General features: G+C 30.8%; 1 protein-coding gene across 4 annotated transcripts in view; it reads right to left on the reverse strand.

Moving 5' to 3' along the window:
• Positions 1-17,878, reverse strand: part of LOC111696554 (uncharacterized) — a 43,777-nt gene extending 25,899 nt beyond the window's left edge. For 3 of the 4 annotated variants that reach the window (XM_023466186.1, XM_023466187.1, XM_023466184.1), the window contains exons 1-14: positions 16,404-16,846; positions 16,238-16,346; positions 15,261-15,359; positions 14,828-14,881; positions 13,499-13,594; positions 10,769-10,863; positions 9,328-9,361; positions 8,674-8,715; positions 7,076-7,183; positions 6,341-6,413; positions 3,929-4,002; positions 3,168-3,370; positions 3,084-3,115; positions 2,388-2,644 (exon numbers count right to left, since the gene is read on the reverse strand). In XM_023466186.1, coding sequence (XP_023321954.1) covers positions 2,388-2,644; positions 3,084-3,115; positions 3,168-3,370; positions 3,929-4,002; positions 6,341-6,413; positions 7,076-7,183; positions 8,674-8,715; positions 9,328-9,361; positions 10,769-10,863; positions 13,499-13,594; positions 14,828-14,881; positions 15,261-15,359; positions 16,238-16,346; positions 16,404-16,450 — 1,323 coding nt within the window. In that variant the 5' untranslated portion in view covers positions 16,451-16,846. Of the gene's footprint in view, positions 1-2,387; positions 2,645-3,083; positions 3,116-3,167; positions 3,371-3,928; positions 4,003-6,340; positions 6,414-7,075; positions 7,184-8,673; positions 8,716-9,327; positions 9,362-10,768; positions 10,864-13,498; positions 13,595-14,827; positions 14,882-15,260; positions 15,360-16,237; positions 16,347-16,403; positions 16,847-17,811 lie in introns of those variants that run through there. The other variant, XM_023466185.1, reaches the window with a different exon arrangement.
• Positions 17,879-20,948: the final 3,070 nt, after the last annotated feature.

The following is a 20,948-nucleotide window of genomic DNA, read 5'->3' on the forward strand; positions in this document are numbered from 1 at the left end:
AAGTTCAACCGCTGAGAAAAAAAATATTTTTTTGTTTTTAACCGCTGGGTTTAAGATTTTTAACAACTTTTTGCTTTCAGCCACTGAGAAATGATTTTTCTTGAAAAATGTTTTTGCTTTCAACTGCTGGGTTTAAGATTTTAAATATTTTTTTTGCCTTTAATTGCTGATTTTTCTTTCATTTTCTGGGTTTAAGATTTTCAACAACATTTTGCTTTCAACCACTGAAAAATAATTTTTCTTAAAACAGTTTTTGCTTTCAACCGCTGTTTTTAATATTTTTTAGCAACTTTTTTTCTTTCAACCACTGGTTTAAGATTTTCAAAAACTTGTTTTGCTTTCAACCACTGGTTTAAGATTAGTCAGCAACTCTTTTGCTTTCAACCGCTGGGGTGTTAAGATTTTTTAGCAACTTTTTTGATTTCAACCACTGGTTTAAGATTTTCAAAAACTTGTTTTGCTTTCAACCGCTGGTTTAAGATTAGTCAGTAACTCTTTTGCTTTCAACCACTGGGGTGTTAAGATTTTTTAGCAACTTTTTTGATTTCAACCGCTGGGTTTAAGATTTTTCAGCAACTTTTTTGATTTCAACCGCTGAGTTCAGGGGCATAAATAAGGATTCTTTAGAGGGGGGGAAATTTTTTTTTATGAGACTTTTTTAACAGCTTACAAAATAACAAATCCACCTATATGAAACGCTATGATAAGCTACCTGGGCCCTGGCAACTTGGCTGCATTGTTTTGAAAAATATTCATCATAAAGAAGATCAAGGACTTGAAATAGGAGTGGATGCAAATGCTTTCTGGTAGGTTCTACATCAATAACTACCATGGTCCATGCCAATTATAATTCATATTTCCAGAAAAAATATTAAAGACTGCTTTTGGAGCCAGTGTTTCTCATGAAATTTGTCCAAGTCAAAATTCAATCACCCAGCGGGAAGAGCTTTATACCTACTTTGACATATAGTGCAAGTAGGCTACTGCATAAAAAATCGATTATTTGGTTAAATAAATCTATGTAACTTTTATTTTTGACATTTTTCCTCTTAATAATAATCATGGACATAGAGAATGGAGATCAAGTTTCTAACCGGGGATGTTTGTGTCCCAAAGATTCTAGGGGGGGGGGGGTAAGTAACCCCAATAACCCCCCTTATTTAGGCCACTGCACTGGCTGGGTTTATGATTTTTCAGGAACTTTTTTATCTTAACTGCTGGGTTGATTATAAACACTGGAAAACAGTTCTTCATGAAAAATGTTTCAACCACTGGGTTCCACATTTAAAAAAACTTTTAGGTAACACTTTTTTCTTTCAACCCCTGGAATCCTTTTTTGACATATTATAATTGTTTTATAGTTTAAAATTTCAATAAGAATTTTTTCTTTTCTATCTTCTAAGAATAAGAATGTAACATCAAGTTTGGCAAGAAAAAACGAAAAAATGTATCCGTAAACTAAAAGATTCCTTCTCGATTAATTTACAAATGTATGTACATGCTGCTATTGTAAAATAATTTTCTGTAAAATCTATATAAACATTTTTGTAATCTTAATATAATCTCAATACGGAGATAGTAAATACCTAGATCTTCAAAATAAATAATTTTTTTACAACATATTTTCCTTCAATTGATGGTTCAACTCTTTTTATGATACTTTTTCTTCTTTCAACTACTAGGTTTAATATTTTTTTTTAAATTTACAATTTTAAATTGACTTTGGTAATTGAAGAAACATGCAAAGAATCATTTGTTTCAATATTCTTCCTTTATGTCCACTCTAATTCACTTTATTAAACTGTCTTGCATCATCTGTATATACATCCCATCCTAGCTTATTCACTTTATTAAACTGTCTTGCATCATCTGTATATACATCCCATCCATGGTTATTCACTTTATTAAACTGTCTTGCATCATCTGTATATCCCTTCCATNTAGCTCTAAAATTAAGAAAAATGCATGCGGCATTCCTCCCCTCCCCCCCAAAAAAATGGGGTTTCCATTTTTTTCTTGATCAATTTTGGCCTTATGAAACCTTCTCTGAAGTTGTTAAGAATGATAAACCATTAAAACCTTATGGCAATTTTCGGCTGATCCTAATTGAGAGTAAATGAAGCTCATGGGGCCGGCTGAAAAAAAGTTTATGGGACGATTATTCCTGGTCAATTCCTTATGGAATAATCGTCCCATAAACTTTTTTCAAAATAACAAACTAAGCTCCTTGTATTATCTAATAGGTAGATCTATTTGAAAATCAGTTCTCAGATTAGCTTCAAAAAATTTCAAAGGTATGCCATTCATAACATCTTGAGAAAAGATTCCGTAAGACCTTTACAATAATAGGATCACAACAGTTCAATTAAAAACCTCTGTAAACAAACCTCTAATCCGTAAAAGAAGTTGTTATTCGTAGATGTTTTACCAAAAGAAACTTTATCATCAAAATTTCCATCAATGAGAAAAGAAAATCCTAGATCCTGAGCAACCATATTTGTTTTAAGCACTTTAAAGTCCTCTTCTTCTTCAACATTTTCTGAAAAGTCTGAATTTGCTTCCAGATCCTTTGCAGTTTCAGCTCCTGTTTTTACTGTTTCAGCTCCTGTGCTTCCTGTTTCCTTAATTCTTGCACCTGGTCTCACTTTTGAAAAAGAGAGATTTATTAAGTATTTGAAATTGAAGAAAAAGGAATCGCAGCATTTGAAGGAAAAGATTATTTTAAGATAATGTTAAAAACCAAGCCTACCTAACTTTTAAAAAACAAAAATTTTGAACAAAAGTTAACCAACAAAAACCAAAGTTAACAAATAAATATCAAATTGATCTGAACAAATTATTGTAATGGATCGTAAACAAAGGATCAATGAATTGAGAAAAAACAAATATGACCATTTAATTTTTTATTTCAAGATTACATTATTTAAAAAATTTTCTTCGTAAAATTATTTATTTAAAGCATAACTCATTACTAATAAAGTTTTTATGGATCTTTTACAATTATATCAGCATAATCTTGTCTTCTGAAATATTATCAAGATTTTAAAGTTCTTATCATAATAAATCCTCTCATCCTGATTAACCTTGACACTCATTGGTAATATGGTTTTCATATCTAAAACAATGAACAAATAACATTGTTTAAAATGTAAAACATGTTACCTTACCCAGTTAATATCCCTGTAAATCTGAGGGGATCATTGGGGGTTTCTAAACCACTGCTGGACATTGAATTTTCTAAACAAGATGAGTTAGACCCACTTCCAGTTCCATTCCCACTTCCAGACTCATCACCATTTATAGAGCTTGTATTACAATTGGCACTTGGTCTAACAGTTGTCATATATTCATCCTCGGTTTTATTTTCATCCTGATTAGTAAAATCTATATAACATTTGCTAAACATATTCTTGTTCAGGTTCAAATTTAAGAATTTTTCCAAGTTATTAAAAAAAGAACTTTTGTAAAAGTTAAATTAAGAAATCAAGACAATGAACAAGAATTTCAACTTATTACAAATTATAGTTGATCTAATACTTCAATAATATTTTGCCTGTTTTAATACAGGAATTTTTCAGGTGTGAGCGAAACTTTTTTAGCTGGTAGCTCAAAATTATTTTTTTTCTTGCTCACCCCTGTAATTTTCTTGCTTACTCTTAGTGAGAACATATAGCCCTTAATTTTGACCTCATATTGCACGGGTTTTAACTATTTGAATTTTAGAATTTTCTGAATCTTTACTATTTTTTGCGAAGCTAATCCTGAAAACTTTAGCTTTAGGGGAGAGTAATTTTTAAGGGGTTGAGCGGCTTCTCCTTGGCTCATCCCTGTATCTGCCCTTGCTCAGCTAGTAGTTCCCTGACAAGCTATTCAGACAACAGATTTCCTAACTTTTTTCTTACTAAAAGGTTTAGTATAAAAACATTACTTTTGTAAAGGAATCTGCCAAATTAACAGTGTTTATGGAACAGCAGAAACCAGCATCTGTATTCGTCATAGTCACTGAAATAATTATAAAATTTTCAATGTATTTAATTAAGATGATGCTAAGTTTAAGGGACTTTAGACATAAATTCAAGCTACCCTCCATATACAATTCACATATAGTATCCTTTTAATCTTCTTCTGGTTAGGGATGGCAGAGATATCCTTAATTTAGCTGCAGGGACACCAAACAAATTTAATTCTTTTTATTTTCAAAATTAGCCGCAGTATGATTGAAGGATGAACGAGGGATGGACAAACAAGAAGAAAGAATGAAACACAAGATAATATTATAACATATAAATTACGTGAAAATTTTGAACGGAAATGACTGAATTTCATTTGTTCATTTTGGCAAATTTTGTTTAACAAAAATTTCTATGGAAACCCTAGATCAGACTATGTTGCGTCGCCGAGAGGCCAGGATGGGGGGGGCCTAGGAACTAAAGGCACAGCGGTGCCCAACAGCTTATGGTTGCTGCCACAGTGCATGCACCCTTTCATATTCTTAGCTAACTTCAATCAAATATTAAAGGTTGCAACTTTTCTATTGACAGAATGATGGGGGGAGGGGGAAGGCTATTTAAAACATATTTAAGAATTTGTTTAACCCATTTCATGCATTTATTTACTTGTTTTTCTTTTCAGATAGGGAGACTACAGGTTGTGAAAGGAAAAATTAACATGCAATGTAAATTAACAAACACTATCTAAACAGTGACAGGAAAACAGAAAAAACAGAGAGTTTTATATTTTTTTTACATATTTACTTTTTTTAAAATTTTAAATTCAACAATTATTATGAATTTTGTAAGTATATTTGGGTACAGATCATACAGAAATATTATTGTCATCTTATTTTCCTTTTCTTCTTTTGATGACTGTCCCTTCCAGCAATTTGCTGCTAAGTCTTCCTCAGCTCAGATCTGTCTACACTCGTGACTGACTAGCTCGTAATAACCCTGGCAGTTTTTTTTCATCTAAACTCCAAAGTCAGCATTATTGTGTTTTGACCATGCAACACACATGCACACATTCAACTTTATCCCTGATCAGTATAGTGGAGATCAATGACCTTGATCTTTCTTGACTACTATATTTATGTAAAACTATATTAGGGCGATGTAGATTGATTGACTGTAAGTTGGTTGATAATTAGAAAGGTAGGCTTAATTGACTTTAAGTCTGTTGGGCTCCTCCACTCGGACTCAGCAGTCACAAATAATCAGTAAATAGATGTATTACAAACCTGCAATAAAATGCAGGTAAAGTAAAAATAAATGATAATGTATTAATGTAGTTGAATATTTAATAATATATCTCTTACTAGTTTTTTTTGTGTCAGAGAGAAAAGGAGTACGTGATTAAGGGGGAGGGTTTGATGGAATATAGTTAAAAACATTTATAAATACTTCTGAAAATATAAACCCAGTTGCTTGAGTAGACGTTACTATGGATTGCAAAGTTATACATGGATTTGATCTTTCATATAATAAAATGCTTCACTGTTTGTTGTTTCTTTTGTCAGATAGAGAGGTAAAGTCGGAAAAATTGTTTGGTTTGGATTTGGGGCTGGTAGGGCGACATTTTGTGGGGGGTTCTAGGAGATAGGTTTATGTTAAACAATTTAATACAATGAACATAGTTCCCTCTCTCACAACAGGCTAGAGAGCTCTGAGCTGACACCCTTCCGCTGGGAGGGTCGGATACACACTGTTATATTTTTAATTTTCTGTTCATTGAATGTATGCAATACAAACAATATTTTAGCCCTAACTTATTTTTCTGTTAGAGTTTATTCAATTTAAATGAATGAGATCAGATTAAATTCAGAAGTTTCAAAGATTTTTTATTCATTTCTTCAACACCATGCGTAGCACCGCTAGGTTGCACTCATGATATTGCCTGCCAAATCTTTTACATTTTTACAAATATTTTCATTTCTGAATAACTTTCTGTATTTTAGCGAACTACAGTATACAGAATTTTTTACATTTTAATCCATTTATAAAAAATGATAATGAGATGCTATTGTAACAGGAATAGTACAAATATTGTTTTGCATTAAATTTTTCTAACAAAAAAAATAAGTAAATAAAGGATTTTTTTTGTTTCTGCAGTTTTCAAATTATTCATAAATTAGGGATATTTTATTAAAAAAAGGTGTAGGGGTTCCACTTTCCGAAAATTATGAATGTTTTATTACGTTTTAATATTTACAGTGTATCACCATCTAAATTTGAATCAAATTTTATCTTGATTTGGGCATGCTCCTTCGAATGGCCTCTTGAAATTACATTTTCCTTATTGACAATATTAAACACTTTAATTATATTAAAGTAAACTGTAAACTCACCAAACTTTTTGCATTCTTGTCGTTTTCCTTGCCATTTACAAAAGAGAAACATTCTTTCACAACTTGGGGTAATCTAAGATAGAACTTCTTTTATATGAACAATCATGCATGATGTGAAAGCACCACCCCCATTCCATGAGATATCTAAAACCATTTATTACATTCATTTTTTAAGAGATTTTCAAATATAGAAATTGGCTGTGGCTTAATAAATAAAAGGTTATTATCCATTTCAAATTTGTTTAAAACACTGACCCCCCGTTTGACTGTCCTCCATCCTACCCTATGCATCAAAGAAAAAGTTGCTCACAGCTATAATCGTGAAAAAGTGCAGAAGTTTTAGCGTTAAAATGTAAACCCTTTTTGAGTTTTAGGAAAAACAAAGGGGGGGAGGGGATGGAAACACCCACCTCCCCTGTCGTGATAGGGTTAAAACATTTGATCTTTATCCCAGTAAGCTATGTTTTGCTCACAATTTTATCACATATTTTTTGCTTTTACTCTTTTATCCTGTTTTGTAGGTGAATGTGTTTTTAACAATACATTAAATACATCTAAATAATAGTTCATTCTTGGAGATATTTTCCTATCGTACGTTTACAATCTTTTTGCTTTTACATTCATTTGTAAAAACCATTTTTTTTTTCTCTGGTACAAGGAGTTTGTACATCATAGACAGGGTACATATCTATTATATATAGTTGTAGAGACCTGTTGGTATATGTATGTATAGACCTGGTACATGAGGTTTCTGACAAATTTTTCTTCTTTTTCCATCATTTCATGGTCAGTTGCTCTGAGGAGGTGTGGGTCTGTATTGTACTTAAGTAAGCTCAATATCATCTGAACAAGGTTTACAATTTTTCATCAATATTGAGTTTTGATTTTAAGTCTCATTTTTGTTTTGATCTATCACTCTCATTTTTGTTTTGATCTAGCACTCTCATTTTTGTTTTGATCTATCACTCTCATTTTTGTTTTGATCTAGCACTCCCATTTTTGTTTTGATCTATCACTCTCATTTTTGTTTTGATCTATCACTCTCATTTTTGTTTTGATCTAGCACCTATATTTTGTTTTGATCTAGCACTCTCATTTTGTTTTGATCCAGCACTCTCATTTTTGTTTTGATCTAGCACTCTCATCTTTGTTTTGATCTATCACTCTCATTTTTGTTTTGATCTAGCACTCTCATTTTTGTTTTGATCTATCACTCTCATTTTTGTTTTGATCTAGCACTCTCATTTTTGTTTTGATCTAGCACTCTCATTTTTGTTTTTATCCAGCACTCTCATTTTTGTTTTTATCCAGCACTCTCATTTTTGTTTTGATCTAGCACTCTCATTTTTGTTTTGATCTAGAACTCTCATTTTTGTTTTGATCTAGCACTCTCATTTTTGTTTTGATCTATCACTCTCATTTTGTTTTGATCTAGCACTCTCATTTTTGTTTTGATCTAGCACTCTCATTTTTGTTTTTATCCAGCACTCTCATTTTTGTTTTTATCCAGGACTCTCATTTTTGTTTTGATCTAGCACTCTCATTTTTGTTTTGATCTAGAACTCTCATTTTTGTTTTGATCTAGCACTCTCATTTTTGTTTTGATCTAGAACTCTCATTTCTTTTTTGATCTAGCACTCTCATTTTTGTTTTGATCTGGCACTCTTCTTTTGGTTTTGATCTAGCACTCTCATTTTTGTTTTGATCTATCACTCTCATTTTTGTTTTGATCTAGAACTCTCATTTTTGTTTTTATCCAGCACTCTCATTTTTGTTTTGATCTAGCACTCTCATTTTTGTTTTGATCTATCACTCTCATTTTTGTTTTGATCTAGCACTCTCATTTTTGGCTCTTTCAGTGTTCAGGAAAGATTACAAAGGCCGAATTTAAAGAATTTGAGCGGCTGCTTAAATATAAGCCGCAACTCAAATATGGTTGTTTTCACTTAAAATTGTATTCAATGTTTCAAGATTTAAGTCGGCGCTCAATTGAAACTGGTTTTTGGCGGATTTAAGATGCGGCCCAATTTCATTAAAATCGGATTCAGGTCATTTAAAAGGGAAGTTGGTGTTTAAAAACAAAATTTAAAATCTAAAAAGTTCTTTTATCATTAACAGAGACTACATAGTACATACTTACCACGAAGCCATTGAACAATCAATGCAAAACATTTACCTTTACACTAAAGCCGTTTTCTTGAGGGCTCCAGACTTGTCATGGGTTAACGGGTTGTTAGCATAAGCCATGTTAGATTGCCACAGAAACAGAAATTTTTAAATAAAACAAACTTGAACATAAAAAAATGTTTCATGGTTGAAAAAATTGCATTTTCCTGGTTCTTTAAAGTGGTGTTGTATTTATTCCATGGTGGCTTCTAAATAAAAAATATAGAATTCATTTTGTTTTATTTTCCCAATTCAGGATTTTATTAGCCTGTATACAAGTGGTGTTTAAATAAGATCAAAATAAACGAATCATGGAAGTTCGTGGTCTCCAGTAGAATCTAAATATTACTAAGAACTTCTTTGAGTCACCATGCGTAAAGTTTCAAATTGAAAAAGTGACTTATCAAACCCCTCCAGTGAAAATGAAATCCCTCTGGTCAAAATAAACATGCTTTATATATGTCCGAAAATATAGGCCTGAACGGAGGAAAAGAACAGTATCGTTAGCAATCAGCTGATTCCATCCTTTTTCTTTAGTTCAGGCTTAGAGCTATAGCTATATCTGCTGCAACAGAGTCAAAATTTCTCATAATGTAATAAAAGCAACCTAGTAGAGAAGAATATATGCCAATTTTTTAGATATTGTAGATATTATAGAGTCACCTAAAAAAATTGAAAAAGTTTAATATTTAAATGACCAGACAGAGCAGGCTGCTCAGGTCTACTTTTAAGAATCTATGCCTAAATCACTTCAACTTTAAAGCTCAATACTAATGAACTCATTGTAGCCATTACCTTGAGTGCAGAGTGCATAAACTAACCTGGGTTGCCTCCAAAAGACTGCGCAATGATACCCTTGAACAAATAGTTTTGATTTGATATACAGATGTGATGTTACATGGTTCCAGATTGTGTAGGTGTACATTTAGATTTCTTAAGGGGGAGGGGGGTACCCAGCTAACATTCCATCTGCGCCATATTTTGGTCTTCGATATATCGTATGTGCGATAGCGAACAGGTTTCTATACCTCCATAGTATTACTCCATGTCCCCTTCACCGCTAGGATCCAGATTACGATTGTGGAATTAGGTTTCCATATGTTAGATTCATAATATTCAATTATTTAAATATCGGTGGTGAATTATGACTGTAAATAAATTCAATCAATCATGATCTGATATTCTGTCTTTGTATGTTTAATCATGCATTGGACTAGTTATTGACAATTGTTTTGTAACTAATGTTTGCGGCTAAAACTAAGAGATGAGTTATTGAATCTTTTATCCTAAATGTATTGATCTATATAATAAGTTTTAAATTTTGATATTTACATTAAATAGTTGAATGTAAAAAGTAAATACGGTTAGTTGTAATTACTGTATACTGCTTTAGCTAATTAAGACACCTAACTGTGAAACTAATGGAACTAACTAATTCGAGTTTACTTGGAAAGAGATTCTTAAAATATCGGAATCATTTTCCAATTTAGGAATTCTCATCTTTTTATATCAGAATTGAGCTCTTATACATGAAATGAAGATTAAAAGTCTAATAATTACAAAATATTCTTTCCTAAATTAAGAAAATGATTTTAGGGATGAAATTAAGGAAAGGGATATCCTTGAAAGCTGGAAAATGAATCTCGTGCATTTCCATTTCCAGTTCCATTTCCCGTTTGTGTTAACAGTGTATCAGAAAGATTGTTTATAGTGTATTTTGTAGTTTGTTAGTAAACAAAACAAAATTAAGCAAGAATCACTAAATTTGATAATAAACTGATTAACCAATGAGAAGTGCGAAATATCATCAAAATGAATCTAAACCCTATTGCTGCTGGGGAGGGGGGGCCTGTTTTTTTTATTTTTACATAACTAAAAAAGTATTGGTCTGAGGCTGTTGAAATTTTCTAACTTTTCCTACATACCCAAAGCCCTCTATCAAAATGAATCTTAAATGACTAGTTTTAATCACAACATTATGCAAATTTTCTACTGAGAGAGGTTCTGCCCCCTGCAACCCATGCCTATACTTGACTTTGTGTGCCCAACCATATAAAGCTTCAACAATCATGAGTCAATGTCGAAAGTTAAATTTTTTGGATGAAAAAAAAATTATTCTTGTAACAATCATATGATGTTGATGACCAAGGAAAAACCAGGTGTTAGGTAGTTTAGGAGCACATTTCTAGCTCAAATACAACATTTTAATGTTTGCAACAATTTTCTACCTTTTTCTGTCATATTATTAATTATATTGCTAACCTTATATTAGAGCAAACTGTGACTCCAGGGAAATCAATGTTGGATATTGGATAGTTGGTAGTTTCCACAGTAGTTATAGTCGGTGTATTATTGTACTGTAAAATATAGATGATATTGGATAGTTGGTAGTTTCCACAGTAGTTATAGTCGGTGTATTATTGTACTGTAATATATAGATCATATTGGATAGTTGGTAGTTTCCAAAGTAGTTATAGTCGGTGTATTATTGTACTGTAATATATAGATCATATTGGATAGTTGGTAGTTTCCACAGTAATTATAGTCGGTGTATTATTGTACTGTAATGTATAGATGATATTGGATAGTTGATAGTTTCCACAGTAGTTATAGTCGGTGTCTTATTGTACTGTAATATATAGATCAAATTGGATAGTTGGTAGTTTACACAGTAGTTATAGTTTGTGTATTATTGTACTGTAATATATAGATCATATTGGATAGTTGGTAGTTTCCAAAGTAGTTATAAACGGAGTATTATTGTACTGTATTATATAGATGATATTGGATAGTTGGTAGTTTCCACAAAAGTTATGGTCTGTGTATTATTGTACTGTAATATATAGATTATATTGGATAGTTGGTAGTTTCCACAGTAGTTATAGTCGGTGTATTATTGTACTGTAATATATAGAAAATAAATGATATTGGATAGTTGGTAGTTTCTTTAGTAGTTATAGTCAGTGTATTATTGTACTGTAATATATAAATCATATTGGATAGTTGGTAGTTTCCACAGTAGTTATAGTCAGTGTATTATTGTACTGTAATATATAGATCATATTGGATAGTTGGTAGTTTCCACAATAGTTAGAGTTGGTGTATTATTGTACTGTAGTATATAGATAATATTGGATAGTTGGTAGTTTCCACAGTAGTTATAGTCGGTGTATTATTGTACTGTAATATATAGATGATATTGGATAGCTGGTAGTTTCCAGTTTCCACAGTAGTTATAGTCGGTGTATTATTGTACTGTAATATATAGAACATTATGGATAGTTGGTAGTTTCTAGTTATATTTGGTGTATTATTGTACTGTAATTTATAGATGATATTGGATAGTTGGTAGTTTCCACAATAGTTATAGTTGGTGTATTATTGTACTGTAATATATAGATCATATTGGATAGTTAGTAGTTTCCACAGTAGTTAAAGTCAGTGTATTATTGTACTGTAATCTATATATGATATTGGATAGTTGGTAGTTTCCACAGTAGTTATAGTCGGTGTATTATTATACTGTAATATATTGATGATATTGGATAGCTGGTAGTTTCCTCAGTAGTTATAGAAGGTGTAATATTGTACTGTAATATATAGATGATATTGGATAGTTGGTAGTTTCCACAATAGCTATAGTCGGTGTATTATTGTACTGTAATATATAGTTCATATTGTATAGTTGGTAATTTCCATAGTAGTTATACTCGGTGTATTATTGTACTGTAATATATAGATCATATTGGATAGTTGGTAGTTTCCACAGTAGTTATAGTCGGTGTATTATTGTACTGTAATATATAGATGATATTGGATAGTTGGAAGTTTCCACAGTAGTTATAGTCGGTGTATTATTGTACTGTAATATATATATGATATTGGATAGTTAGTAGTTTCCACAGTAGTTGAAGTCAGTGTATTATTGTACTGTAATATATAGATTATATTGGATAGTTGGTAGTTTCCACAATAGTTATAGTCGGTGTATTATTGTACTGTAATATATAGATGATATTGAATAGTTGGTAGTTTCCACAGTAGTTATAGTTGGTGTACTATTGTACTGTAATATATATATGATATTGGATAGTTGGTAGTTTCCACAATAGTTATAGTCGGTGTATTATTGTACTGTAATATATAGATCATATTGGATAGTTGGTAGTTTCCACAGTAATTATAGTTGGTCTATTATTATACTGTAATATATAGATCATATTGGATAGTTGGTAGCTTCCACAATAGTTATAGTTGGTGTATTATTGTACTGTAATATATAGATCATATTGGATGGTTTTTAGTTTCCACAATAGTTATAGTTGGTGTATTATTGTACTATAATATATAGATCATATTGGATAGTTGGCAGTTTCCACAGAAGTTATAGTGGGTGTATTATTGTACTGTAATATATAGATCATATTGGATAGTTGGTAGTTTCCACAGTAGTTATAAACGGAGTATTATTGTACTGTATTATATAGATGATATTGGATAGTTGGTAGTTTCCACAGTAGTTATAGTCGGTGTATTATTGTACTGTAATATATAAATGATATTGGATATTTGGTAGTTTCTACAGTAGTTATAGTCTTTGTATTATTGTACTGTAATATATAGATCATATTAGATAGTTGGTAGTTACCACAGTAGTTATAGTCAGTGTATTATTGTACTGTAATGTATAGATCATATTGGATAGTCGGTAGTTTCCACAAAAGTTATGGTCTGTGTATTATTGTACTGTAATATATAGATTATATTGGATAGTTGGTAGTTTCCACAGTAGTTATAGTCGGTGTATTATTGTACTGTAATATATAGATGATATCGGATAATAGTTATAGTCGGTGTAATATATATTTGATTTTTAAATTTAAATTACACAAAGGAGAAGAATCAAGAAACATGCATGAAATAAGCTAAAATTGTTATTTAAAGTAAAAAGATTTGGAAGTTTATAAAAAAAACTAAAAAAATGTTATGCACCTTGTCCATGATGGGTTTGAACAGTAAGATTAAGCAGACTAGAGCAAGGATGAACCAGACAATCCAGAGCACCCGTTGTATCCAGGATACTCCATCCTAAACAATTTAGGGCTGGCCAAGGTTTTGAAAATTAATTGAAAACTGTTAATTATATAATTGTTAACAAACTGAAGTTGAAAAAAAACTGTTTATAAAAAGAAAGAATGAATTTATTTCAAAATAACAGTGATTTTCCTTAATTGTTCAACTTAGAACTGTTTTGGTGATGCTAATGGAATAGTTGTTTTTTTGAATGATTTTTAACTATCCATTAACAAACTTTTATTAATTTATCTATATATTAAACTAAATGTAATGTTTAGCTATTATTCCATATTTTCCTTCGTATTGCAAGTGCTAAATCCTACACTATAAAAACATTCTCATTAAAAAAACAAAAAAAAAGTATTATTTTCCCATTCAGTGACAAATCACAAAAACATGCGGCGCAAATTTAAGGTTTAAATGTATCTTTCATTTAAATTACTTTTTTTGGGTATATGCTATAAATATATTACTGAGAAAATTGACATTTTTTATTTTATAAATGCACATAAATACTTGATTTATAGCATGAAAAAAGCAAGTATAATCAAATATGCAAAATGATTATCAAATTAAAACTACAGGGTGTCCCAAAAAACATGGGAATTCAGTGACGAATTCGAAATCGTCTTTGTAATGAATTAGCATTGTAGTACCTAATTTCAAAAGCCATAATATTATTATGTCTGCTAGAATTTATTTTATGAAAACGGTAAATGGCTGTAAAGATGCGTCTATAATGTCTCTGCAAGATGCACAGTGAAGACGGACAAGTTTACTCTGTTTATATACTTTAATTTTCTTGTTTTACTAAATAGAACCGTATGCAGTCAAAACATAAACAAACAAATTGTGAACATAAGCAGACGAAACTCTTACAGATTACAGCTTTCACAGTAGGTATCACTATACTAAATCAAAAAATTATTTAAAAAGACGATATTGAATTCGTCACTGAATTCCCATGTTTATTGGGACACCCTGTAGAAGTTTCGTGGTTTTCTAGTTTCTCCAGAATTCTTAGATCCCTAAGCTATCATTTTCTCTTTAGTTTAAAAATTCTTAGTTTAAAGGGAGTGTTCGCAAAAAATTAAAGGGGGTATAGGCTATTTTTTATTTTTATGATTTGAGAGTTATTCTGAAATCATTTTTTCCTGTCTCGAAGATTTTTGATAATGAAGCCGACATTTTCATATTTTCCAGGAACGCGACGTTTGAAAATCCAGCGCGCAAGAATGTAAATACCTCTGTGATATACTTGAGTCCATGAATCGAGGACTCTGCACAGTATTCTTTAACCTTAAATTTTGATAAAATCAGTGATAATTTGTAGCTTAAGTTGTAGCTTAAGTTTAGAAGAATAAGTTAAAATCTTACCCTTTTTTGTAAATCCTTTTTTTTTGAGAAAAAATTTTAACTTCAAATTCAATTTATACAACACGCTTAACTATATTTTTGAACAAAATTTTTTATATTTTAGGGGTCAAAAAGGAAAAAACACATTTGTTCTGTTTTTCAAATATTCTAGCATTAATTCTGTACTTATGACTAATTGTGACTATTATAGTGGTACTTCGGGGGCTTAAAAATTCCAAAAATATTTTAAGAATAGTAATTTTAAAATTTGTTCAGGGTAGTCATGACAAATTTGTAATATTATTTTATATGTTTAACTTACCTCTTCTAGTTCAGGCTGTTTAAATTTTCCATGGTTGTAAATGAAAACAGGGGAGTTAGGCCCAGTTAAGTAATTAGTAAGTTTCCTCATTTTCATTATCTTCAAAAATATAAAGATGTCATCGATCTTTACAACCCGTTATGATGTAAAGATTTAAAGAGCACTGATTTGGAATAAAAGGAAATAATCATCTATCAATAAATAGGAAATAGGAATCATTTTTCTTAAAGGGAGTGACCGGCTATGTAGTTGAACTGAGTATGCAGTGTTGTGGAAAACTTCTTTCGGATTCATTTTTCGACGTTCAAAACTCCTACTTTGGGGGTGGAAACGTTTTCAGAATTAGTTTTTTTAAATTAGAATTTAAATATCTTACACACATATTCATGTGAATTTAAATTTAAATATTTTACACACAAATTCATGTAAATTAGAATTTGAATATTTACACACAAATTCATGTTAATTAGAATTTAAATATTTTACACACAAATTCATGTAAATTAGAATTTATATATTTACACACAAATTCATGTAAATTAGAATTTAAATATTTTACACACAAATTCATGTAAATTAGAATTTGAATATTTTACACACAAATTCATGTAAGTTAGAATTCAAATATTTACACACAAATTCATGTAAATTAGAATTTAAATATTTTACACACAAATTTCTGTAAATTAGAATTTAAATCTTTCCACACAAATTTATGTAAATTAGAAGTTAAATAATTTACACTCATATTCATGTAAATTAGAATTTAAATAATTTACACTCATATTCATGTAAATTAGAATTTAAATAATTTACACTCATATTCATGTAAACTAGAATTTAAATAATTTACACTCATATTCATGTAAACTAGAATTTAAATAATTTACACTCATATTCATGTAAATTAGAATTACAACAGTGGCACTGAAAAACAATTTGGTTTCCTGTCAAAACAATTTTCTTTATGTTCTCACCTCTTTTATTTTAGATCGTTTAAATTTCCTTTTGTGCTGAAGGAAATCGGTAAACTTAGGCAGGGTTGTTTTAATAAACCAAGAATTCATCACAGCTTCTCTGTTAGGCCTGTTCAATTTGAATCCATAAAGTATTCATTATTCAAAAACCTTAAAGATTTCCAACCTGTTTTGATATTGTTTGTCCTGCAGAGGCAGAGGGGGTTCTTCCATTTTGAGTTCCTTTTAAGCACTCGACTGTAGCTTATAAAAAAAAATTAATTTCTTCATAAAATAAAAAAACAGTAAAAGCAAAATTCAATTTTTTTTCCTAAAATAAAAAAAAACGGTGACCAAAATTCTACTAAGTACCATTTGACTAGAGGGCTGGATTACCAAGATTGTTCACATGTTAAAAATATTCTTGACTTTTTTTTCAAAATTTTCATGAAAATGGAAAAAAACAGTTTAAAAATTAAAGAATGTGCCCATTATCTAAAGTCTATACGATCAAACAAAGATTGTGACTATAAAAGGGACTGTAAGCGCAATTTCATGTCAACCTCCATGCAAAATGTACAATGCTCGAATCACAACGGTACCCTTGAAACCTTAATCGGATCCAAAATGAGGAAGATACTGTAGTTGTTTTAATCGAAAATTGTTTAATTTAATGTTTTCTCCATTTTTCTTATATAAGCAGGAAATGCGCAAGAAACTTTTGCAGAGAACCTGCAAATAAAAATGAACAGTTTAAAGAAAAGAAAACATGGATATCTAATTCATATTTGAGCAGACAAAAATGTTAAGGGTACCGTTGTAAATCGGGCATTGCCATCTTGGTATGAAGGGTCACTTGAAATTACACTTACAGTCCCTTTACAGATTAAAAAATGCCAATCAATGAATCAATTGAACAGATTTTTAATTTTACTATTTTATGTTTTACTCTGTTATATATGCGTTCAGAGCCTTTAATGTTGGCAATTAGAGTTAGGTTTAAAAAAGCTGTTGTTTATGTTTGAAAACTATTGACATGCAGCATAATTATTTGCATCCATTTTGCATTTAAGTATTTTAATCAAAAATGTAAATTTGAGATATGTAGCTCAATAGAAAACCTCCAAGTTTTGGTATTTTTAAATGAGAAACCAAATGTTTATATTGGGGCACTGCCCCATTATCACCCCCCCCCCCCCTCCTGTATAACCTTGAAACTTTTAGTATTTAAAAAAAAAGATTTTTTTTGGTACTTTCAGATTAGAGTTGTGTTGGGTAACTAGTGTGTATTTCTACTTAAACTTCAACTATATGTAAATTACCATGGTAAAAGCTAAGGAAACCGAGACATTTTACTTTCATTTTGTTTTAAATAATACAAACTTCCACGGAGTGGTTCAAATCTCCCAAATGCGAGCAAAAAATACTTTGCGTGCGCACACAAAATTGCGAAATGAAATATGCATAGCTGTCCTTGTAATATATATAATTTGTCAGGTTGCGACGTTATCTCCGAAATTATTCCCCCGGCATATATAAGTGGTGTCCCGTGTAAAATGAATGAGTTCCCATATATGTTCTCTGACGGAACTTACCAAATATAAGCCACGTAACGATTTCTCCAGTGAATTAAATTATCTTGTGGCATCTTCTCGTCCGTACATTTTAATCCTTCATTGCTCACCAATTAATTCTTCTGAGAGAGCAATAATATTTAGTTCCACAACAAATATACTTGATTTAAACTTAATCATAACTTCTTTATCAAAAAAGCTTCTAAAAAAATTCTCTCGCTTTGATTATTTCTTCCTAATCCACCTAAGCAAGAATTGGTAATTAAAGAATTAAAAAAGTTTTCAAATTTGTTATGGATGTAAAGTTTGTATTTGATCCAAAAAAAGAAGGACAAATATTCCAGTTGAATAAAATTATTGAAATAAAATGTTGACAAGAATACTTGCATCTTCTTCTACGCACCTAAACATAAAGAACTTTAAGATTATATTCGATGAGATATCTTCTATCTTATAGGGTGGTTCACTATGAGGTCAACATTTGTTTTTGACTAGAGTAGTAGCTCATGAGGTGCACAGACATTTGTTTTAATTAAAATTTTTTTTTTATGTTTAAGGTTGGCACAAGGGGTTCAAATTGTAGATTTTAACTTGAAATAGTAAATTTTTTTTTCAATATTATGAAAGAAATCGAAAATTGGCGGATTTTCTCAAATTTATTAATTCTCAGAATTAAAATATGGAATATTAGAAAAATAAATAGTTAATGCAATTTAATCCTTTTTTCAAGGGGGGGGAGGTCAAATCAGTTCTTATCGCCTCTCAGGGCTCATATGCGTATTCAGGGGGTTCAGCCTCCCCTGTATCAGTGAAATCTATGGTTTCCAAGGGTTTATTTGGGCCCTAATGGTATCTAACCACCATTTTTTTCTAATATTCTATATCTTAATTCTGAGAAAAAATAAATTTAAGAAAATCCGCAAATTTTCGATTTCTTTCATAATATCACAAACAAATTCACCCTAGAAAGTTAAAATCTAAAACAAACCTTCCTTATTTTTATAAATTTGGTTATTTTAAGATTATAGAAAGAAAAAAGCTTGAATTTATTAAAGTTTAAGGGTAACAAAGGTTTGTAATATTTCGCGAAGAATTTAAAACTTTGAACCCCTTGTGCCACCATAATCATATATTTGTGAACCATACCCCTCAAATTTACCCTGTTGTAAGGTCGTCTCCGACAAACTGTATCTCCGTTGAACCCTCCGTCCACTTACCAAACCAAACCTTTTCAAGGCTTTCGAGTAATATAAACAAAAACCTCATGGAACTTAACGTGCATTAAAAGAACCAATTTAAACTTAATTTTCAGTGAATCATTTACAAATAAACAGTGAAATTACTTTAACCAGATAAATATTCATTTCAGAAGAATTAAATTGCTTTAGACTTCAGTTCAAACAACTTTTTAAATTGCTTTAGACTTCAGTTCAAACAACTTTTCGGCCTACCACAGTTTTCTAGATTGTAAGTTCCATATACCTAATTCACAACAGTACCTTTTAAACCTTTAATTTATCAGTTCACAATAGAACCTTTTAAACTTTTATTTATCGATTCACAACAGTAATAAAATATGATCCACTAAACCTGCTAAACCTAGAATTTCCAATACCTTTTAATCCTTTATTCAATTCTCAAGGTTACATGTTTCTAAAACAATTGTTCGATTCACATCAACGCCCATTTATTGTTAGTTACCCTTAACTGTTTAATCTTCATTAACAATCATTATTTATACACATGTACGTCAATAACAATTTGTATTTTGTTGTAGGAAACCTCGTTACTGAAATATACTGTTTTCAAGAAGTTATCATCTATCTGTGTCTGGTAGAAAAGAGTGTTTTCCTTGCCAACTCGCCTTATTTCCCTCTTTCGAGTATTATTCCTTTTGTTCGGCTCACAATATTATATGTGATATATAAAATATAAAAAAACTGTCCGTACACCATATAAGCTACTAATCCAGTCGAAAAAATGTTTGTCCTCATTATGAACCACCCTAATATATATACTTTGCTTGTCTGTCTGTCTGTTTGTTTGTATCCAATAAACGTCAAAACGGTTGACCCGATTGGTCGCAAATAAGATGGCAAATAAAGTCGACTTTTCAAAGTAAGTAAAAGGCAACTTCTCGAAAATATAAAAAATAAACCATTTTCTTCTCACTGTAGTGTATACCAACGAGAAGTTGCCTTTACTCGTCTCAAGCTCGATGTTTACACTCGACACTAGACACTACACACTAGACACCAGACACTACACACTAGACACCAGACACTATACACTAGACACCAGACACTAGACAGAATATGAGAAGCTGAAAAGCCTATCCGACTAATATTTAAGCTAATACAAATTTTCAAAGTTAACACATGTTTTCTCGCCCAGCCATATACAGCCATATACAGCCATATACAGCCATATACAGCCATATACAGCTATATACAGCGATCTATAGCCATATACAGCCATATACAGCCATATACAGCCATATACAGCCATATACAGCCATATACAGCCATATACAGCTATACATCCATATACATCTATATATAGCCATATACATCCATATTCATCCATATACAGCCATATACAGCCATATACAGCCATATACAACCATATACAGCCATATACATCCATATACTGCCATATACAGCCATATACAGCCATATACAGCTATATACAGCCATATACATCAATATACATCCATATACAGCTATATACAGCCATATACAGCCATATACAACCATATACAGCCATATACATCCATATACTGCCATATACAGCCATATACAGCCATATAAAGCCATATACACCCATATACAGCCATATACAGCCATATACAGCCATATACAGCCATATACAGCCATATACAGCCATATACAGCCATCTACAGCCATATACAGCCATATATAGCCATATACAGCCATATACAGCCATATACAGCAATATACAGCCATATACAACCATATACAGCCATAGACAGCCATCTACAGCCATATACAGTCATATACAGCCATCTGTAATGATCAATGTTGTCTATTTGTGCATAATTTTGCATATTTTTCTCTTTTCTTTTGGAAACCTGTATTTTCAAAAATTTATTTAAACAAATTTAAACTACACCATTTATATATGTATTTATATGTTTG

Source organism: Eurytemora carolleeae, unplaced genomic scaffold (genome assembly GCF_000591075.1).
Source record: "Eurytemora carolleeae unplaced genomic scaffold, Eaff_2.0 scaffold159, whole genome shotgun sequence".
Lineage (NCBI taxonomy): Eukaryota > Metazoa > Arthropoda > Copepoda > Calanoida > Temoridae > Eurytemora > Eurytemora carolleeae.